This window comes from Drosophila mojavensis, unplaced genomic scaffold (genome assembly GCF_018153725.1).
Source record: "Drosophila mojavensis isolate 15081-1352.22 unplaced genomic scaffold, ASM1815372v1 contig_36, whole genome shotgun sequence".
NCBI lineage: Eukaryota > Metazoa > Arthropoda > Insecta > Diptera > Drosophilidae > Drosophila > Drosophila mojavensis.
The window spans coordinates 7,321,170-7,345,163 of NW_025318858.1; the positions used below are offsets into that span (position 1 = coordinate 7,321,170).

General features: G+C 33.1%; 2 protein-coding genes and 1 long non-coding RNA gene across 7 annotated transcripts in view; 2 read left to right on the forward strand and 1 right to left on the reverse strand.

Moving 5' to 3' along the window:
• LOC6576250 overlaps positions 1-4,889 on the reverse strand; it is a 29,371-nt gene extending 24,482 nt beyond the window's left edge. The window contains exons 1-2 of one of the 2 annotated variants that reach the window (XM_015165060.3): positions 4,333-4,889; positions 403-525 (exon numbers count right to left, since the gene is read on the reverse strand). In XM_015165060.3, coding sequence (XP_015020546.2) covers positions 403-525; positions 4,333-4,480 — 271 coding nt within the window. In that variant the 5' untranslated portion in view covers positions 4,481-4,889. The remainder of the gene's footprint in view (positions 1-402; positions 526-4,332) is intronic. The other variant, XM_002002206.4, reaches the window with a different exon arrangement.
• A 1,540-nt stretch (positions 4,890-6,429) lies between these two features.
• Positions 6,430-8,044, forward strand: LOC122757219. Of its 2 annotated transcripts, XR_006357168.1 has the most exons (3): positions 6,447-7,115; positions 7,194-7,319; positions 7,671-8,044. It is a non-coding gene; the product is annotated as an uncharacterized LOC122757219 (long non-coding RNA). The 2 variants fall into 2 exon arrangements; XR_006357167.1 differs by having other exon boundaries at positions 6,430-7,319.
• A 593-nt stretch (positions 8,045-8,637) lies between these two features.
• Positions 8,638-23,994, forward strand: part of LOC6576252 (mitogen-activated protein kinase-binding protein 1) — a 64,473-nt gene continuing 49,116 nt past the window's right edge. For 2 of the 3 annotated variants that reach the window (XM_015165064.3, XM_015165068.3), the window contains exon 1: positions 8,638-9,541. The gene's annotated coding sequence lies outside the window, so the exon portion shown is untranslated. The remainder of the gene's footprint in view (positions 9,542-23,994) is intronic. The other variant, XM_002002208.4, reaches the window with a different exon arrangement.

Sequence of the window (23,994 nt, forward strand, 5' to 3'; positions counted from 1 at the left end):
TAAATGTAAGTTAAACAGCATTACGAGATGAGATCTTGACTTGATTAATAAACTGCATAAGTTTTAATTAAATACTAAACTAAGCAGCCACAAATGATTTAAATGTTCTAGCGACTCCTTCAGGTATGCTATGAAATTTTAGATTCAAAATCAACATTAAATTCATATTTGTGACTGGCTGTGGTTATTAAATATAATATATATAAAAAAAAATAATTAAAATAAAAAAATATATATATATAAATATATTCTTTAATTTGTATTTAATTCAAATGATTTGCATGCATGTTTTTAAGAATATTATGGTAAATTGAAATGTAATATTTTTATGTATATTTTTTATCCGTTTCGATTTCATATGCAATTTCAGTCAATTGCCTTCATTTCGGTTTGCTCACTCACCTGTTATTGGCGGACTGAGAAAAGTTGTGAACGGCAATGCCAAATAGATAATCGCAATTTCTTCCACCGTCAAACCAATTGATTGCATATGAATAGTTAAATATGGCAACAAGGATGAAGTGGCTAAAAAATAAAGAGGAATATTTGAAGTTAGACAAGTATTAAAACAAAGTATGAAATAAAAGCTTTTGATTTTATTTATTATAGTTTTTTTTTTTTTTTAAATTTAGCTTTTGTATTACTTCATATTAATATTGTGCAGAAATTTAAAAATAGTACTTACATTTAAAAATACAAATATAAAAATATTCAGTTTATATATTGCTCAAAGACATATGCTCTAAAGGTTAGACAAATAGTATTCTATTTAATATGCCAACTCTGATATAATTTTATAACTTAAGCATAGAGATAAAACCATGCAGCTGGCTATAATTTATCTAAATTTATAGCTCGGGAATAGAAGTTAGCTTGGAGTAAAGATAAGTAATACCACTCACTTTTCCTTTATGGCATTATAGAGCCATAGAACTTCGAGAAAGTGACGATCAACGGCCGCATACAATTGAAAAAATACCCAGTCAACATTTAAATATAGAGTAGTATGTAGTAGAAGCAGAAAATGTTAACCGACTGTCAACTAAATGTGTGGACAAAGGCGTGAATATCAAAGCGAATAAAAAACACATTAATACTAATATTTGCGACAATTCGACTTTAATGATATGAACAAATAAAACTTACGACCAATGGCCAAACAGAGGTCGCCTTATTAGAAACAGACAAAAAAAAAAAATAATAATAATAATAAAATAATAACAGAGAGGAAAAGTGTAGGAGCAGAGCGAAGGGGCAGCGAAATGATCGCAAAATGTTTTTGTCATTGACCGCTGGCAGCGAAAAACGGCGCACGGTCAGATGATTTGACTTGATTTAAGTTTAAGAGACATATATATGTATATAGCAGCAGCAGCAGCAGTCGCAGCAGCAGCAATCGCAACAGCAACAACAGCAACAACAAGGCAAATAAAACTAAGCTTAGATTTATTTACAAAAGCTGAACAAATTCATGCATATATGACAGGCATATGTACATATATATGCATACAGAGACAAACACATACACACATATATGTATGTATTGTATATGGCTGTGTCTTAATTGCCTCATACTGTGAAAAGCTGCTGTGCAGTTTATCAAAAGGAAAAGCAAGCAAGAGCCATCTCAGTGTGTTTGTGTAACTAAATTTATACGAAATGTGTAACTCATTTTGTGCCTAATTGATAACTTCCGACCACGGCCTATATTTGCAGTTCCAGTTCTATATGCTAGTCAGCATTTGCGAAGATCGCGAACGACATCGGGTATAGCCGGGGCATATTCATGTGATAATGAATTCCAAGATTCACTGCCAGCCTAACTCGCTCTTTGTATTTCGTATTCGACTAAGCGAATCTCTGCTGCAGAAGAATGTGCCTTGTTTATATTACGTACACTCTGTGCGGGATTCGAATGAGAGAGTGTTTGAGCGAATGTCAAAGGCAAATACAATTTTTTTAAAATTTAAAACATAATTTTTAATCACTATTTAATTTTCAATTAACTTTTAATTTTGATTTTATTTTATATCCATTTAAACTATAATTTTAATTTTAGATTCTATTTTTCTTTATTTCCATTTTAATTCAACGTTCCATTTTAATTTAAATTTTCATTTTAAATTTCCATTTTAAATAAAATAAAAAAAAAAAATAAAATAAAATCAATTCTACTTAATTTACATTACATTTCTATTTTATATTTAAATGTATTTTCAGTTTAATATAAAATTTAATTTTTTGTTTCAATATTATTTGAATTTTAATTTTCATTTTTATTATTTCTAATTTTATTTTTCACTTAATTTCTTTCTTTTTTTCTTACATAATATTATATATTATTATTTTCTTCAGTTTCATTTTATTTAAAATGTTCATTTATTTATTTGATTTATATTATAATTTAATTTTATACTTTTCCATTTAAATACATGTTTATATTTTAGTTTCAATTTGTATTTTATTTTATTTGTCACTGTATTACATATATAAATTTCATTTTTATTTTAATTCAATTTATATTGTAGTTGACATCTCAATTTAACTAAATTTCCATTTCAATTTAAATGTTGAACTTCAATTTGAAATCAATTTAGATTTTAATCTGGTTTCTATTTATCTTCAAGCCAATTATTATGCGTGTAGGCTTTGCCCTTTCGAGCTCTGTGTATGATCGTGCCCAGCACGCATAAAATATATTATTATTTATTTAACAGCTTACATGTAAAATAATCTTAATACAGCTCTTAATGCATACTTGTCGACGCTTTCGCCGGCACATTAAATAAATCCATTAATGGATTAACTAATTGCAAATGAAGCCGGCGAGCGTCAGCTCGTGCCCTTCCATGTCCGCAGTTAAGCCCGACCACTGTTTGTCGTGCACTGCTCTGCATCTCTGTGCTCAGTTTCCGGCTTTGGCAGTGGCTTTGTAAATTGTGTCTGATTAAACAGCCAACTCGTTTATGGCCCTCACATCCTGTCGCATCCCAAATGCGCAGCTGGCACGAATGACGCCCAGCCGATACACGGCTCGTGCCTGTTGTGTGCTCGTGTCACATATTTGCGATAATCAAACAAATTGCTGATTCGATATTTTTGTCTAAGCCAACAAAGCTTGTTATATTGGCACTGCACATGAGTGTTTGTTCGACTGCTATTTCAATGGGACACTTTATTGGGCCATTTTTTGCAGCCATATTTCATATTTGTCTCTTTCTATGGGGTGTGGGATGGGAGGGCTGTGCTGCAACTGTATATATGTAGATATATGTGTGTATATATTTAACAAAGACTCTGAGCTGCCCTACTAACGCCTCAATTAATATTCTCACTTGAATCTGCAACATTTTGCAATTGGTTCTGATTGGATTCTGTATCATATTCCTGTTTCAAAAATCGAATGAGGCGGTTGGAACTACTCCTATTTGATACAAATTCTTATCCTTGTATTACAAATTGCAGGAAAAAGAGAAATAATTAGAGTAATTATTAAATTGGAATGATGGTAAGAAGAAGAACTTGAGAAGATCATCGATAGAGGCAAGACGTGCATATACGCTGGTGACTGAAAGTAGTTTAAGTAGTCACAGGGTTTTCAAGTTGTGTATTTCATCAGTATAGTCCCAAAAATGTATTTAATTTAACTACTAATCTATTCATTACATTAAACGTCTTTTATAAACACTATAATATGCAATAATAATATTTCTTGAGTAATCATAAATATTTTTTTCTTTTGGCTAATGAAATAGTTTTTGAAGAATATTTATTATACATCAAAATTATATAAAAAATATTAATATTTTAATTCTTATTAAACTTTGTGTTTTTTGTTATGCAAAATAAAATTCGAAATTTGTACGAATTCAAAACTTCAAACTATTATCAGATCACGAGAAAAACAAAGAACTCTCGCCCAGATAAATTCAGCTGCAATCTGTTTAAAGTTTATCTCTTTAATTATTTGTCTAACCTAACCTTATTTGTCTAACCTAATGGCAAGCAAGAATTAAAAAGTTAATCTGTATCAAATCTTTGCTGACATATTTAACATAATTATTTAATTATCATTGCTTCAGCTGTCATTTTACAGGTCTTATCAGCAAACTGGTAGGAACAGGTTAAAAACGAAAAACAGACACCTGCCGCCCAGCACAACATTGACAAGACGTTGATTGGACGTCACGTTTCGTTTAGCTCGAAATTCATCAGAGTCCGCTTCCCTCCTCTCTATAATTACTTTTTAATGGCATTGGCTCTTTATCATTTTATCTATATGCATATATTTGTTGCTGTATCTATATTCGGTATCTCTATATGCGTACTCACCTCCATACATGACAAAGAGCGTTATCTTGAGCATTATCAAATTGGGATTAATGCCGCGACGCTGGCAGAATTCACCGAAGTGCGACAATTCGATCCTTTCGGTGTGTGATGGCTCGGTGACCGTCTCCTCGCTGGCCATTTTGACCATTTTGCAGATACTTTCAGTTACTTTCCGATACACACACACACTGATGCACAGTTTTGCTGTTTGGCTGTTTGAAGTTCGTTTCAATCAAATGCAGCGACGCAGCGTCTTAGTTTCTCGGTCAGACGACACTGGGACACACAGACACAGACACAGACACAGGCACAGGCACACTCACACAGGCAGCGAGAGAGAGACTCACACCTACACACAGGTATACTAATACACGCACAACTTAATGACTGTCTGTGTGTGCGTATGCTTTGAGTGTTTGGATCTGTGGCAGAGTTTTCTTATGATTTTGATTAAATCCAATTGAAATTTGTGTTCATAAACGGCGCACAAAAGTCGAAATTGTTGTTGTTGTTGTTGCTTCGGTATTTTTTCCTTTTTGTATATTTGTATATATATATTTAAGTATATATTTCAACTTTGCTGTTTTCTTTTTAATTTGTTACATTTTGTTACACTGTAAAATATTTGTGCTGGTTTTATTTAAATTTAATTTTTTATTATTTTCAAGGTTTTTTAGTTTTATTTATCTGTTTACTCAATTTAAATCATTTAACTATTATTTTGCATTTTACAAGGTTTATTTCAGCTTGACTTCTGCACTCACTTCACACTTCATTTGCTTACATTGCGTATACTTGATATTTTAATATTTGTCAAACTTTTGCTTGAATTGGCCTTTTGATTCGGTTTGGCTTCGATTTGGATTTTGGGCTGCCGCGCTTCCACTTTCACAGTCGCCGTTCGCACCGAGACTGAGTGAACAAATATATAAGAATCTCTTATCGGATGGGCCATATAGATTTGTGCATTTGTATTATATCTTTTGCAATCTCCTGAGCTGAACTCGCGCTCGCCCGCTAATCTATGGAGAGCAATAGCAATAGCAATAGCAATAGCAGCAGCACCAGCAGCGTTGCTCACTTCCCCAGACGAGATGCTGCTGAGATTCTAACTTAAATTGGAGCAGTTACCGTATTAGTGACAGCTCATGAGACGACGACAGCGACGTTCCGCTGCTCTCAGCTGAGCTGTTTTTGTTGATGATGTGCAGACGACAGTCGAGATACCCCTAAGATAATGTCTATTCTGTGATAGTCTGTTTTTCTTTTGAATGACGGACGCGCAACAATGTCACGCTGAGTGACAACTCGACAGCGGAGAGAGATGGCGGTTAGGCCAAGGTTTGCGCGGAGGTGTGATAAAAGGCAAATCTTCCAACGGCTGCGAGATCAATTTTATCCCGAGTGGATCACTTGAGCTGAGACTGCTTGATCGGGCAATATTGAACGGCGGTTTTGATGGAGAGACTCTGAGTAGAATCGAAATTTATGAGCAGCTATCTAATATGTTCAGAATGAAAAGTTTTTGTATTTATTATTTGTTCTTTGAGTAAAGTATGTCTTGATTAAAGTTGTATTATTTTTAAAATGTATATATATTATTAATATATACATAAATATGAATAAGCCATAGCTATGGAAATTTATTTATAATCTTCTTTTTCTTCATCTAAACTACTACTGTGGTAAAATTTTTATTCATTTTTTAATTAATTATTATTTTTTTTATTAATTTTTGTTATAGTTTTTTGAATATTGATTTAAGTTTTCTTTAAAATTAATTGTACAGCTTTAATTTTTTTTTATGTTTTAATTAACTAAAAATTTACTTAAAAATGATTTTTGTTAAACTATTTACTATTTTTATATTTTAAAATTTGTTAAAAATTGATTTAATTTTTTACAAATTAATTTAATTTAAATTTAACATTGTTTAATATTTTAATTGGTTCTTTTATAGTTTTTTTTTTATTTTATTTTATTTTATTTTTTATTTTATATTTTATTAATTTATATTATTAATGGATTTTTGCATTTTATTTATTAAATTATATTTATTCGTTTACTTCAACTTCTATCACTTTAAACTAATTACTTATATTTTTCTTTCTACTCTTTCAGCGCTTCATCAGCCGTATTCATAGGCCATTTCACAGGCTAGCAAGGATTCCGATGGCTCCTTTTGACCGGGCGCTCGATTGCCAAAAAGTTTTGCACACGAAAATTGACGCTGAGCGGTAAAAGTTTTAGGCATTTCGTTAGGAAAAACTATTCACAATAAATGAAAAACGCGCAATGTGTTTTTCGGCCGAGCTAAATGAAATTGCGAACACAACTACGAGACGATGAAACTATTCGACGACTTTCGATGCAAATCACATGGAACGGGCCAACAACAAAACTTTACAATTAATTGATAAATTCTAAATCGCCTTGATTGATATTGCCAACAGGTGTTTATCAGTCTGATGATCGCCAAACGCCGCCTGGTAACGGTAAAAACATGTGCTCGCTCCCTATTACAGCACAAAGTTTTAAGGTCTTTAACTTGGTAAGGTCAATGGAAGAGGAAGAGTCCGCTGCAATTGGGAAAGTAAAGGGAAGTTCAGAGAAGACATACGAGAGTTGATCAACAAAATATTTTAGTAATATATTTTTGTTGTAATTGTGCTTGTACGAGGTGTGTTCAATGAGTTGATCAAGCTTTCATTTATTTCTGAAATTATTTATTTATTCATGAATAACTCTCAAAGTCACAAGGCTGAAAATATGTCAAATTTTAAGTAAATAAATAATTATAAAAGCATTGCATTTTTTTGAAGTGTTAAAAAAAAAAACTCTAATAAATTGCGCCCTTTTAGATCATAGGCGAGCCCAAAGCGCTTTATGGGTCACATATAACACTAAAGGTGTTTGTCACCGACGATAAAAAAAAAACAGTTATAACATTAAAGATAAGATTGTTAAGTTTAAATTGTAGCAAAAAAGTGTGTTTCAAAAATTTAATATTTATAAACAATATAAATTTAAATAATTTAAATAGTTAATAAAAATGCACATTTTTATAAACTATTATAAAAGTTATTCAATTTATATATATATATATATTGAATAATTAATAGCATAAAACTTTATCAGAATATACAAAAGCCTAAAGGAAAACAACTTTGATTACACGATGTATTTTTAGCGAGCTCTATAATATATATAATAATAATAATATCTATATAAAATATGATTTGTGAGCGTTAAGCAAGCGCATTGTAAGACATCTCATACGTAAGCAAATTTGAGTTGAGAATCGTTCTTATCACCGTGATTTTCCTTATCATTCACAGATAAAACGGCACTAGACGAGCGAGAAGATGCTGCAAAAGAGTAAGAGAGAGCGTGGTCGAGCGAGGAAAGACAGGCAAAGAGAGGATGAATATCCATTTCAGAAATATTACGCAAAAACTTTATACAGCGATATGAACCAGATAGACTTTGCTTTTGGGCTTAAAGAGCTCTTGACTTGTGTAAATGTATTCCTAGGTCTATGGGAAGAAGAGGGTAAAATTAATTTATATATGATTACAGCTTAAAGTATTACGAGCTTCTTTTCCACTTGAGATTTCAAATCTGACGTGTTGTATAAAATACATATTTTGCAATTATTGTGTTTCTTCCAATGTTTGATTGTAGATATATATATAAATATGTCTTAAGTGTTGAACTCCTCTATTTTTTTTTTTAAATTCATAAGTGCAATAAATTTTAATTTAATTAGTTTACTACCCAAAAAAGAACTATGTACTTAAATTTGCCAATATTTTGAATTTTGCGCCATGGGATTAACAGTCAACTTAACAGTATAGCGAAAGTGAGCAGCGTGCGTTAACAACGACGCCAAAATGTTAGTTAACAGAATCCATACGTTGATATATTTGTTAAGCGCCATCTATTGCTCAAATACACTAGTGTGGTATGGTTCTTACCTAAAGTAGTTTTCAAAGGTAGCCATATCGCTTAGCTTTTGATTTACATTGTGGAAACATAGTCAGTGCTTATAGCGATGAAAGTTTACATGGCAGCTGATTTTAGTTTTTAAATGAATATGGAAAAATAACTATTTCAATTAATATAACAAAATAATCTGTTAAAATTCATACTTGAATCTTCGATTTAAGTCATTTAATAGAAACTTGTATTGTCTTATTCCAAAATATACCAGCATCAGTAATTCCCTAAAAAATACCAGAATACGAAGTTGTTTTTTGTGGTATTTTTAAGATATAACTGCTAGGGCCATATTTGGTTTGTTGTTCGTAGTTGTTGTTGTTTCGACGCCGAAGAATCAGCACGTCGGAACGCGGCTGTTTTAAAGAAATTATTAATTACGAGAAAAAGTGTATGCAAAGGCGACAAAGCGCTAGATAAGAGGCCATTAAGCATTATCTAAGCGTGGACGGCAAACACAACCCCGCGATTAGATAGAAATAATATCAAAATAAATTCAAGTCTCAAGTCAAATGTGCTGCAGCAACAGAAGCCATCAATGTCGCCGCCGCCGCGTGCAAAATAAAAAGCAAAATAAATAAAATAAGAAATTTACAAAGAAAGAAAAAGAGTATGAAAGCAGAGTGCCAGGTGCCAGCGTCCGCATCGTTTGTTTGTCTCTCATGTCTGCGCTTCGTGTCGCGTGTTTGTGTGCGTGTCAGAGTGTTTGATAGTGGTCGCTGTGGTAGCTGTATGCGCCTGTTTCTGTGTGTGTGTGAGCTCTTGTAAGTGCACCTGCCAGCCTGCCTTGGAGAACTTGCAGCCCCCGCCCGCCGCTCGCCGGGCCTCCCCTCCGCCCCTCTCCAGCTGAGACTGCAACATCAACAAGAAATTTCGCTGACCAGCGCCGCGTGTGTTTGTATGAAAATGTCATTGTCAGTGGCGACGCTGACGCTGACGCCGCTGCTGAATAAAGATAAAAGATAGAGATAAAAATCAAATCAAATAAAAGTGAATCAAAACGTCTGCGTGTTTGTGCCTGTGTGTGTATAAGAGAGCAGAGAGCGCGCTTCATTAATCCGTCTAGCTGTTGTTACTGCTGTTAAAGCTGACGTCGACGTCGACGTCGCCGCTGCAGAAGAGCGTAGCAGCAGCATCGAACACACAGTTGCCATTCGATTTAACGTCCAAGCTCACATTCAAAATTCTGTGAAAGAAAACGGCAAACGAGGTGAGTGTACGAGCACCGTTAATTGGCGCATTTCTGACACAGTTTCCCTTAATCAATGGGGTTGAAAATTGAAAATTCCTATGGATGCTGCTCCAAGGCTGGCTCTATGTGTCGAAATTTCCGTCAAGCTGCTTTATGGGGGCGCCAGTCGGTTTGGGGGTGGTTTTTGTTGGGGCAGCGCTCAGCTGATATGTATGTATGTGTGTGACTTGGTGTGTGTGCTCACGCATACGCATCTTTAGCGAGTGTACTTGCGTATGCATAAATATGTGTGCATGTGTGCAGAAACACACACACACAAACGCACGCGCGAAGCTGTGTGACTTTGAATGCGGACTTTGTGCTTTGAAGGCCATTTGCGGCATTTATTTCTGCGCAAGCAACAACCGTTAGAAGAGGCTCGCAACCAGTAAAACAACATTTGGCCATTATAATGCATTAGAGCTTTAAGTCTTACGAAATCTTCCATAGAATCAATATGTTTGTTGTTGTTTCCTTAAATTCCTTACATTGCTGCAATGAACTTGACCCACAGGCAAACCTTCAACGGAGCACGAGACACGTCAGAGTCTGTCTAATTGGAATTGAATTATAATTTACAGCCTTTAAGCGCCTCTAAATTACTTGGCAAATACATGTGTGCATGTATGTGTGTGCATATATCATAGACTTAATAGCTCAGCTTTGTTCATTAATCACAATGACTATGATTTGACATCAGTAATTTTTTTGTTTGTTATTTTTGTAATGAGTTTCTAAAAATAGACGTATCGGCACATGTTTTCCTTATGCTCTTATACATAACTCTTATAAGAAACTGGCTGCTTGAAGCGCAGTATGAGAAAAGTTGAGAGCGGATGTATAATATTCTAATTGCTAAATGTGTAACAAAAAAAAAAAAAAAAATAATAATAATAAAAAAAAAAAAAAAATATATATATATATATATATATAGTAGCTTGTCCATTTTTCCTCTTCTCTATTTTCTACCACGATCAAATGTCCGCAGCTGGCCGCTTAGCGCGTAAATGCAGCTGAACGAGTGAGAGCGAAAGAGATAGCAAGCATGCGGCATATTGGCCATGACAGGTGGATTGTTCTGAGATTTTTCTGTTCTCTTCTTTATGCCTTTTACGTATATTTCTTTTTATTCTTCTATTTCGCTGCTGTGCACAGATTTCGTTTTCATTTACTCTCTTTTGTTTGTTTACATACCCTTGCAATGGGTCTATTAGTTTCTATACACAATATGTGTAATATGCAATGAATATTGATTGTATTGTATTTTGCTCTTATTTTAATGAATATTATAGATCAACACAAATACAGCTTATTAAATCACATTTTCTTGTTCTGCATAATGTCTGATAAGACAGCTCGTCCCTTAACAGGGTATTTATTGTTCGAGAACTTTGTAATGTATGAAGAGTAAATATGTTTGTAAACTGTAAATCTGAACAGGAATCCACAGTCGTTAAACATAGATATGTATGTATGTATTATATTTATTCATTTATGATAAGACTCTGATCACAATCTTGTAGAGTATTCAATGGTCAACAGCTCGTTCAAGTGTTTTCTTTCTTCATCTCTTACGTTCATTCTAGCTACCTGAATTGTTAGCTTGCTTTTTGCTCCACATGTTCATTCGCACCTATTTACTGACAAATACGTAGACGTTTCGAGTCCACTGTTACCTGTCACAACACCTGTAAATTCCCGTGTTCCTTGAAATGCTCTTTTAAAATATTTCATATACATAAATATTTGAGAATTAAGTAAGATCGTCATAGCTTTTGCATTTGATCTGCTAACATTTGCTGAGATCGGCTGACGTCTGCTTAGCTCTGCTTCGGCTCGCCTCTATATGTAGTTGGTTCTTTCAAGTGACAACTCATTTCATACTTATTTAACGCTCGTATGAAACTCAAAAATAGACAAAGCAACTCTGAAAACAGTCAAGTCACAGCTGAGGCCAGCTTAAAGACTAAAAATGACAATTAAACGAAAAATATATGTGATGATTAGTTCGAGTAATTCCCACGATTCTGAATGAGAAGAAACTGACAATAGAAAGTGGGTCTAGCCTCTACACTTGGTTAGGGAGCAAGAGCATTGCTTTCTTTATATAAACTATATGTCTGAAAGTAAAGGAGAAAAACAAATAGGAGACAAGGTAAATCGGATTATCTATATCTATACAGCTAGAACTAAAAAAATTGAAGAGCTTACCCTGACGCCCGACTGGAACATTCTGATTTGTTTTCTTTTCCGATTTTTGCATAAGTTCAACGTTGAATCATAGTTCACTCTTAATCTGAGATTGAATGCTCTGCATAATCAAAGCGCAAGGTCAAAGCTCTTACATTTGATTCAATTTGGTGCAGAATGGAAGGGAGGTGCCCAATAGCCTTTAGATTATGCATTTGTCTATACTAAATGGATTCAAATTGTATCAAATTTAAGGTTTCTTTCTAGCACGTGCACGTGCCACGTATGTATGTATGTAGTATATTTCAATGCATTGCAGCTCAAGCTTTTATAGACTCTCAATAATGCAAGAAGGCAGAGACGAACATCAACAAATAGTTCACAAGTTGCAAGCGAAAGAGTTTGAGTCAGACAGACAAAAAGGAAGCAAAAGGCAAAAGGCAAATGGCAAAACGAAATTCCAATCCAATTCAGTTTCAAAATAAACTATGTGAGTTGTGGCTATACCAAGGGAACTCTCCCGACTTAAAGCTAAAAGCATTGCACATTTTCTCTCCCAAGGGCAACTCTCTCTTATTCTCTCGCTCCCTGTGTACTCCTCTCTCTCTCCCTTTCTGTTGTTTTATAAATTTGCAATGTGCGCTGCACAGCCATAAACAAGCTGCTGCCTGAGCTGTGTCTGCAACAAGGTGCAACAGCATTCCTAAAAGGTTCCACACTTTATTCTGCTCTCTCTCTCTCTTTCTGTCTATCTCTCTCTCGCTCTCTCTCTTTCTCTGTTCGCTACCTTCTGAATGAAAGCTTGTGTGTGCTGTGGCTTTTTACTGCTTCCACTGCATCGCACATTGTCTGCCTTTTACTGTCGCTGCTGTTGCTTCCGAGCCATCTTCTTGTCTGACACTAAACTGCATGACTAAGCGAGGGTTGCCTTCAATGTTTGAATGTTTTGTGTATACATACATCTGTAATAGACTTGAACTCAATTTGCTAATACTAGATGAATATAATATATTAAGAATTTAATTAATTTAAAATTATATTTAAAAAAAAATAATAATAATAATAAAAAACTTTAATAAGCTGAGCTTTTATGAAACCCAAAATATTTATTCTTATAATTTTTGCAATAAATCAAAGTATGCTCAAACTGCTAGATTTTCTAATTTACCCAATTTTCTTTTAATTTCTGTGGCTGAGTAAACGTTTTTTATTGCCATTTTATAATGAAAATGTCCACCTTGACCCGTTTCAGCACTTTTTTTTTGCTCAGTGTAAACATACAGATGAGCACACACACACACAGATACACACATGAGCTAACGCGTGAGCGAAGTTAGTGGAAAAGTCTACTTAATGATGTTTGCTTCTGGCTCGTAAGGCGCAGACTTCTTGCTGCCTCAATTCGAGTCTTTTTTTCCCACACCAGGTTCTCCCCAATCATAATAACAACAACAACAACGCCCTATTTGCGGGCTGGGCTGGTTTGCCCTCTGTCTTAGTTTTTGGCCCGAGGGCCGCCCCTCTGCTACCCGCAGCTTTCATTTCAATTGTTTTTGCAACTTGCTTTGGCTTAATGTGGGAGTACAAACGGCTTTTTTCTTGCTCTCACAAATCTTAGAATAATAACAAGGTCACCATTTTTCTACAAGTCTATCCAAGTCTGAGAGCAAGGAAATAAGAAAGGGCACTTTTTTTTACTCTAAGGCAGGCTAATAATAATTTATTCATAATCATTTAATTGATATTTATTCGTATGCATAAATAAATATTTACATTTTCATAATTTTCTATTTTTACGATGTTTTGATTCTTTGAGTACTTTATGATATATGAAATATAGTTATTGCTATAAAATATTATTTATTCTGGTTGAATATTATAAAACATTTGCAATTGTTGTAAAGTGTCAGATAGTGCGAATTAAATCTACAAAGCGGGCTTTAATTGAAGCTGTTCGAGTTGACAATTTTATATACATATGTACATATGTCTTCTCCAGCTGAAAATGTTTTTATAGCTATTAGTGTTTAGCACATTGCGATTATTTTCAATGTTGAGCTGTCTATCATTTAAATTTTGTGCTATATCATTATGTAAGATATATATTATATTCAAATATATATATACATTCATATAGCAATATGTATGATGCTCAGTTAGCTGGCTTTGCTTTAGCTCAACTGTAAAAAGTATCTAGCTACATTGTAGCTGCAATTTCATCACTTAAGTAATTACTTTAAAAAACATGAAAGACTGATCTTGACGGCAGTGCTTGACTAGTAAATACCCTTAAATCAGAGGAGATTTTAGGAAAGAAAAATGAAAAATGACGAGAGGAATAGTGGAACAGATAGACTACCAGGTGCACAGACACACAAACCAAGCTACATAAAGTTAGCTCCTAATCTTGATTCAAAATAGATATTTATATGTATATATTTAATTCTATAAATATATATAATATTTTTTAAATGTATATATATTACATACCGTTCATGAAAATCAATCCACCCCTCTAGTATTCATTTGCAATGAGCATAATGATAATGTAATGCTCTATAACTTGCCAAATGTGTTGTAGTAGGCAGCATTTCAAGTAAATACGTTTTGTTTGAACGGCGAAAATAAAAAATGAAATAAATTGTTGCGCAGTGTGTCATAAGCTATTATAAGGCAAATCGGGATTCCGATTGGACTGAAATTGGCAATGGGGCCAGTTAGGCAGCTGCCAAGATTTTGTTCGTTTCGCTGTGCGGCAATGAACTACTCAACAGTGCCTAAGAGGAAGTCTTTTATATGGTTCGCCGTTTCATGTACTTATACGTATGTATATATATTTAGGTATTGCACTTACATATCAAGTCCATTTGGTGCAGCTTTTTGAGTGCGATATATGAACTCTTTGCAGTGCTTTAGCCCAAATCCTTTGCATGTTAGAAATGCTGACAATTTAAGCTGCTTAGCTTTTGAGTGTTATATATCATGAATTATTCTACTATCTCTGCAAGCATAATTTTTTAAATATATTTTTTGTTCAAACTTTCACAAACTTTTGGCCAAGTATTAATTTGTTTAACTTTTTGGTAACAGCTGCGAAAGGTTTGTCACTTACTTTAGTAATTCTGAGGGCAAAGTGCCAGGTTGGTGCAGTTTAATAAATGGCATATCATTTTGTAGTTATTATTTACAGCTTAGCCGTAGATATATTTGAAATCTATATTTAATAGGAAATCGAGCACTCAATTGAATTTAGAGTTTTTTTCATTTTCAATCAGATTGTGGAGTTGTATGGAAATTACAGGAAAAGTAGAGCCTTTTTTTGTAAGGCTAAATGGAAGCTTCTACTCAAATACTCTTAGGCACTCTGTGAGCTCATTCGTAAGAAAATAGCTTGTCAAAGTGATGTTAGTCGTGCAAATAATTTGTGTTTTATCTTATCTATCAAGAGTCTTTTGTAATGTACTTAACTTACTTAAGCTCGACAGAGCGAAAAATTGTGCAAATAATGATTTAATTAAAACGCACATAAATATATATGACAATTAAAATAAATAAGCCTTAAATATATGTTAGTGTATGTAATATATTATGCGTATGAATTTTTAAAATTTTTGTTTTAGTTTGATTACAAAATATTGATTCATTTTCTTTAGTCATCTTCTACTTATTTTATTTCTATGTTTATTTATCTTCTTTATTTTTGCCATAAGGCTTTTCTTTCTATACTTGAAATGCTTTTCGCCTAATTAGTATTAGCTTTTATTCTGCTTTACCTTTTGTGCGTCATTGATTTTTTGTTGCTGTTTGCTACGCTTGAGGCTTTAATACCCTATAGGAATTGATGAGGGCATGCTGTTTTTAAAGGCAACACAAGGTATTTTTACTTCATTAGCTTTTCCTTTTTAGCATGAATGTCCAAGTTGATTCAGCTGTCTGTCTATCGGACAGACTATTAAAATGGAGAATTTCTAAATAATTAAAATTCCAAGCATCAATAAAGAAGAAGAGAGCAGGTCTGTACTATACCCTTTAGGCAAGTTCATCAATGTCTCGTTATATGTCTTAACTGAATACAAGTCATCTTATGCGTCGGTCACTTTGAAATAGAGCACTTTGCGGTTTCTGTCTTTCCTTTGTTCTTTATAAATCAATCTGAACAGTCTGTTTTGCTAAGCGAACACACCTTAGAACAAATTAGTGTAAATTTGCTAAGAGTGCTTGGCATTAATATACGATGTACCAAAGTTTTAAGTACTTTAACTCATGTTTAGATATTTACTATATAATTTTGTCTGCAGTACAGATATACCATTGTATCTTTAGCTACTGTATATATATGGCTAATAGCAGCTTTGAAACAGTTAATTGTTGTTGATGAAACGAAAACACAGAATATGGGCTTTTTGCAATGCCTGCTTTGCTGTTTGTAAGACTTGAGGACCGAAGTATATTCTCGTTTCTTTTGATTTGTACTTTATCTTATCATTGTTAAACGCGGCATATATGTCTATAATATCGGTTGATTATCAACATTGAATCAATATTTTATTTCAATATTTTGTTAATGTCGTATGACTTCAGCTGAAAATTAAATATTTGTGTAGAACTATGAGCTCTTTGTTGAATTGAAAATAAAGGCTGGAATTAACGGGAAATGGCAGTTAAACAGAGGCAAACAGAGGCATTGCCACTGAATATTTAGTTGCTCTGTCTTTTCGGCAGTTGATTTTATTCATTGTTGTCAAATGAATCGGAACCACTGGAACATTGTGGCTCTTTCACCCCTTTCTCTCTACACTTTCAAATTTGTTAGTCTGTGAGTTGTTGCCTCGTTCCTTATTGTTCGCTCATTGCGAGTGACCCCAAGCACAACAATAAAAGCAATGTACTTCCTTTTGTTATTGTGTTAACTTTTTGCAGTCAGCCTCATTGTTGTCTTCTGTCTCGTCTGGTTATGTCAATTTAAATTTTACACAATACTAAATCTGGAAAAAAAAATAAGAGAAGCTCCAAGAATATGAGAAGAGAAATAATGAAAATTGCTCAACTTTGACTCGATGTTAAAAGTTTATTGAACTCAAACAACTTCACTTCATGTTAACTTAACTCCATGTCTATCTCGGACACGTGTTTCATCGCCTGATCTAGTATGAAAGATTAGAAAAAGCAGTTGATTACGTTGGCATTTAGCTTGGAACAGTTTTTAGTGTCCGTGTGCATGTAGCTATATGCAAGACCTTGTATAATATTGTATTATAAATAAAAAAAAAAACCAAATAATATGGTTTCTCTTTTGCTATTTGATCTTAATAGAACTAAACATTGTTCAATTTTTAAACAGTAAATGATTTTAGATTTAACTTCCTTAATGAATGTATACAAAGCTGCCAACTGAGAAATCTGACTTAGACTTGGCTGTGGTTGGAATTTATACTTAAGATTTGAGATTTAGAACATATGTTTTGAAAATACTATATCTTCCACAGTTTCGCAATCAATCAGAGCTAAAGTTCTACCTATCCAAAGTGTTAATTGACAATTTGTATACCTAAAACTATTTTAGACGTTCGAGAAATGTTCTCAATTAACACTATTTCGAAAAGAAACTATTCAACTTGAGATAAATAATTAAACTGTTAAAATCTGATTCGAGTCGAAATAAACAAATTTCAGAAATAAATTGCGCTTAATTGCAGTTGCACTTCAGATAAAATGCCCTCGCTGAAAAGGTGTTTACAAACACGAATCGAATTAGCCGAGTTTTTTTTGTTGTAATTAATTGCTCAGCTAGGTCAGAGACCCGCCCACCCACTCAATTAAATAATATATTAAGGCGAGACAGGAGAAAGGAGTGGAAAGGAAATTGCATTTGCGCGCTAAGAAATTCCATTTGCAATCACACACACACACACACACACACATCAACTGAGCATTGGGTTGGAAGTTGGCCAGGTGAGTGTCACGCGAAGGTTTAGCCAAATCGAAAAGCAATCTTATCGCATCAGCTTATGGCTAATTGGCCCTTCGACCTAGGCCAATTAGCAGCAATTACATAGAGTGGGAGCCAATGATATTACGCCTTCTCCTCCCCCTCCTCCTGCTGCAACTTTTACTAATTCGTTTCGCAGATATTCCCACTAACAAAAATAGAAAGTCGTTAATATATATTTCTTTGTATTAATAAAAATCGAATTATAGATGCATTTTGATGGCTGGCATTTATTTCAAATCTTTTATGAAGGGAAAGTGATATCTTTTTTTGATTTTTATGTAATACAGTTTTACAGCATATTGAAGCATTTTAATTATTTAGGTCTATTTATTGTTGCTCTTAATCTTTTAGATTTTAATATAAGTCATATGCATATTATTATATACATTACGTCATATTCTAAATCATTTTTCTACAATATATGTTTATATGATATCTTTTAAAATTTTGGTAAAGCTTCTTCAAAATACTTTTAGACATTCCATTAATAGTTTCATATCCCCTTTTCCACATTTTTTGTTTTTTTGTGATTATTTCACAAACTTTGTTTATGTTTGCAGAAAATAGGTAAACAAAAATTATAAATTCTAAATATACAATTATATTAAAATAAATTTATAAATAATAGAAAATTATAATTAATAATTAATAATATATTATAATTCTATAATTTACTATAATACAAAATATACTTGAATTTCCTTCTTCCATATCAACTTATGATCAAAATAAGAAAATAACCCACCAACTGCCCACTCGGATACTATCGCTCTTACCAAGTATAACCCCCACGGTTATCGAAAAGTAACTGTTTGTGCAGCTTTAGCGTTTATTCAAGCTTTGTGTAGGCCTTGTTAGTCGCAAATCAACATTTGCGGGGCGTTCGTTGCGTCTCATTAGACAGACGCAGCGACAACAAATTGTTTAACTTTTACCAGAGTCCAAGTTGCTTTTGTTGCTGATTTTTATGTGTTGTTGTTGTATTTTTTTTTATGCTTTTTACACATGTCGACTCAACACAGTCAGACCAGGCCTGGTCTGGCCAGGTCGGCAGTCAGGCAGGCGTATTATTGTTTTCACATATTTTGTGTGGTGGACACGTTTAGTTAATTTAGCTCTTGGCGCTTTGTTGTTATGCTTAACTTATGATTAGCGGTTTGTCATTGTCATCGCGGCGCTATTCATGCGGTTGTTTACGCGTTAACGTGATATATGTAAGTAAAAGCGATTGTCCTCAGAACATAATCATCAAAATCAACAGACGCTCGGCAAGTGAATCGATTCGACTGGGTGACAGGTGACACTGTTGGCCATTGGAAAAAGTGTAGATGTTACGCTATATATATATGTATATATATACACAGATGTACAATTAGACTTTCCAATTCGAATGACCAGCGAAAGTTTTTCACAATTTTCACAGTTAACTAGGTAGATAGTGAGTGGACGAGCAAACTAGCGGGAGTTTAGAGTATGGAACAGGTCTTTTTATGTATTACCATAAATATTGTATATGAAATGTTTTTCTTGAACTTTGTTTCCTATTGAGCATCCAATGCTCAATAAAGAGGAAAAGTCGTTATAATGAAAATTCTTGATTGCAATCTGAAATGAAGTGTGTCTATGTGCAACCATTTTAGTGTTTTGTATCTTCATATTTATTTATTGTAATTGTTTGTTTTATTTATTGAAATTTTGAGTACGGTTGGATTATAAGAAAATATTATAAAATAATTGTAGATATTAATATTTGTATGTACATGAATATAATATTTAAATAAAATATAAATTTATTTTATTTACTGATAAAACTCTTTTTTTTATACATTTTCAAATATTTTTTTTTTGGGCAAATATTATAAAAAAACGGTGGATATTAATATTTGTATGTAAATGAATATAATATTTAAATAAAATATAAATACATTTCTTTTAGTGATAAAACTCTTTTATAAATTTTCAAATAGTTTTTTTTTCCCAAATATTTTCTTTTCTCAAAAATATATCGACGTATATAGAAATTCCCTATTCGATGTTAAAAACTTACGTAAACATGAAACTATGTTGCGTGGCCCAATAAGAGCGAGTGAATTGGAAAACGTATCGTTCGAATCGCTCGGCGATTCGAAATACTCAAACAAATTGTTCAATCTAACTAAAAGTTTGTTGCGTGTTCAATTGGCATTAATTCAATATCTGACATTTTATTTACCAAATACAAAATTATTATTTTGTACGAGTCGCGTATTTCAAGCAAACGTTTTCCGGCTCTTTCAATTACCTTGCCCTCGTCTGGCATTCGCATTGTGCATAATTGTTATTTTTTGTTGTATTTTATCGCTCTCACTATGTTTTTTTCTCTCTCTCTCTCTCTCTCTCTCTCTGTCTCTCTTTTCTTTGCGGTCATTAATGAATTTGTATGGGAGCGGTAAATGGGCAAACTTTAACACTCTGATGGTTCATTTATTTGTACGATTTTTGGGGGTAGTTTGGCACATCTATATGATTGACAACAGAGTATTGCAGAGCGTATAGTTTTTTATTAGGAATTTTAATAATTGTTTATTAAAATATACATACATATATACTAAAAGTATCTTTAAGCGAACTCACAAAATGAAAACTTGTGCTACCTAAACTATATAATCAACATTTTCTACTTTTCATTTGAAATATCACGTAAATCTATGAGAACACGGTCTTAGCATTATAAGATTTAAAGATGTGGCACGTCGCAACCGTTTAAAAAAAACTATATTCTGTTTGTTTTTGGCAACAGTTTTTGTTGTATAGTGTAATTTTTGTTGATCTGCCATATTTATGAGATTGTTAATCGTGAGTTAATTAAAATGTTTGACTTAGCTTAGCATATTAATATATGACTTAACATAAGTATTATTATGGCAAAGTTTAATTCGTAATATGGAAAATTATACTATAGAATGGGCTAGCAAAAAAAAAAAAACAAAAAAAGAAAGGAAAAAAAAAGCGTTTTTCTAACAACTTTCCTTACTAATAATCAAACCAAACTATAAAGGTATATAAACATATATATATTAATTTATATATATACTCCATAGTTTATAATAATTACACAATACATTTAATTTAATTGTTCAGTTATTCAATAAAACTCAAATGTATAAACTGTTTAAAATAATCTGATCAAGCGAAAAGGAAACAATATGAAAATATATTATTTATTATCTAAATTAATCACATTTAATACTGCGAACAGAGTATTGCGCTGTTAATTAAGTTCGCTCGTGATGAAGGCTCAACGTATTATATAAAATAACCCCCAGCTGAGTCGGATAATATTCGCTAGTTAAATAGTTATTAAACAATTAATAATTCCCGCTTGTAATGCCTGATTAAAAAAGAGAATTCATCATTGAGTGTGTTGACAGTGAGAAAACTGGCTAATACTCTAACTAATATGAACACAAGGTGCATCAATAATGCACTTTAGCTGTTTGTTGTTCCCATAAGCAGACAGAAATGGTCAGACAGTCGCAAATTGTACATTCGTATGACTACGAAGCTGGCTAAGCGATAGGATTATGAGCGGCCTTACTTTCTAGTCATAAAATGTAAAATCACCATAGAAAGTCAGCCCGGAGGCATAATGAAAAATGTAATAATACACGGTGCTCAATTTGGCGCCGAGGAAGGTCAATTTCGCATATGCTTTGGCGTTAAAACATATCCGAAAGGTAAACAGGTTTTATTTCTTTGTGCTGATTGAGTTTGAGCGAAAAAGAAAGAAAAGAATTATGAATGCAGCTTCAAGATGAAAGCAATTTTGATTATGACAGCCTGCCGTTCAAATAATCTTTTGGAAGATCAATTCATATACATAAATAATATTTATATATGGATATATTTTATGTGTGTGTGTGTAGTGAATGAAATACATGTTGTATATGTGTATTTGTTAGGCGCAAACCCGTTATTGCAGCAGTCATTTTTTTTTCGCATGTACTTATATGTTTATCGTTCGACTCATTAGGCGCATGATTCATTAGGGGAGGCCAAAACAAAAAATCCAAACTTAATTTCCCCATGATTTTATAATACCCTGCCACAATTCATTGGAGTATATTTGGTTTTGTAAGAGAAAAGTTTGTTGTGCTAAATTAAAATTAAGATTAGATAATATTCCATGCATAATAAAAGAATATTTTATGTATTTTGCAGAAGAAAGTTCATTAGGTATTCAAGGCTTATATAAAGGGTTCATTGATCTCGAAAAGTATAAGATCGATATCACTAAAACTGAAAATTTGAACAGCTATTTTATCACTAAAGTTAAATATTAAAATAAAAATTCAGATATCTTCTCACATACTATGTAACATCGTAGTCTACTTCTATTTCGCCTGCCTCCCGAAAAACTTCACTCTATGCTGACTTTTCACAATTACTAGAGTATTGCAACGTCATTTGCGGCGTTGTTTGTATTTCCATTCATTTGCTGAAACAGATAAGCTAATGAAATATAAATGTATAACAATGACTGCTAATCGTGTGAATGGCAAAGCAAAAATTAGGTTAATTTATATTTGCACAGACTGAATATGCAAATGAAGAGAGAATAAACAAATTGACTAACAATAGAGCTGGCTGTGTGCTGAGAGAGTGCCATTCGAGAAAGAGAGAGAACGATTCGATAAAGATCTTTAAATCATATACAATTTTATAAATATTGAAAGTTTTAATAATGCACATTTTAATATGTATATTTCTTTTTATATTTTCAGGTAAGCGTGACTGCCACATACATAATTGATAAATTTTAATTGATCTTCAAGTCTTTGGAGGTAATATTTGTAAGCCATAGGAAAAAACACAACACTTTTACGTCCAAGTTTTTTATACCCTGAACCCATTGAAAATGGGAAATCAGGGTATAATGGTTTTGTGAAAAGTATGTAACAGGCAGAAGGAATCATCGCAGACCCCATAAAGTATATATATTCTTGATCAGGACGACGAGCTGAGTCGATATAGCCCTGTCCGTCTGTCCGTCCGTCCGTCCGTCCGTCCGTCCGTCCCTCCGTCCGTCCGTCCGTCCGTCCGTCCGTCCGTATGAGCAAAAGGATCTCAGAAGTTATAAGAGCTAGAGAGCTGAAATTTGGCATGCATACTCGTGTATATCATAGGCAGTACGAGTTTGCTTTATTTTTTCGATAACTCATCCGATAACTTTTTTATCGAGAATAATCGAAAAATCGACACTGTTTTTTCAGCCTAATTTGAACACTTTTCAACCAGGAGACTTCAAATTTGCGTTGTATATAGAGTTAATAGACACAAAGATTTTGTAATTTACAGATTTTGGATACCACGCCCCCTTCGCCCCCAATTTGTAAAAAACGCATTTCAAGTACTAGAGACTTGTGCTTTGGAATGTACACACATTTAAACTATATGAACACATTCTAAAAGTTTCATAAAGATACTCTTACTACAAGAGAAATTATTCAACTAATAAATTCTCATAATATTGCCCACATTGCAGCGCAGCCCAAGCGTAGCCGCTGCTTACTGCGCAGTTAGCAGAGCGCGTGCTTATAAGTGCATGTGTATCTATGTGTGCATAGAAGAAGTGCAGAATGATTAGAATATCAGCTTGGAGGGTTCAGGGTATCTCCCAGTCGAGCAGTCTCGACTGGAGCCTTCTTACTTGTTTTTTTTAGTGCTAACTGGTTCTAGATTATTGAGATCCAATTGAATTATCCATTTGTAGTCAGCGCGTTAATCGAGTGTGAAATTCAATTTGAGCTTTACTTGTAGAATATCTATTACACCTGACGCCAATATTTCTTAATTAATATTATTGTGGGTTGCCGTTGTAATTATAGCAAAGTTAATAATATCTTTCGATATATGTACATATATTCTATAGATTTTGTTACCATCGAGAACAAATACAATTAGCTCTAATAAAAAGAGACGAACTATTTATAAAATCAGTTAATTTGATTATAGCTTACCGTTTGGACAAAAGAGTTTGAAATGTATCTTATTTAACCGCAAATATTAATTAAATACAAGTATAGTCGACAAAATCTAGGTTGTCGTGATTTGTAAATGGTTTTTGTGAAATGAATGTGTTACTTTTATGCCATGTCTATGTAATTAAGATAATAATCTTAAACTGTAGGGAATTACCAACTAAAAGATACCCTAAATTCAAAGAGAACTCTAGTACTTTTTGAGTGCTTATAGTTTCTAATTGTTATAT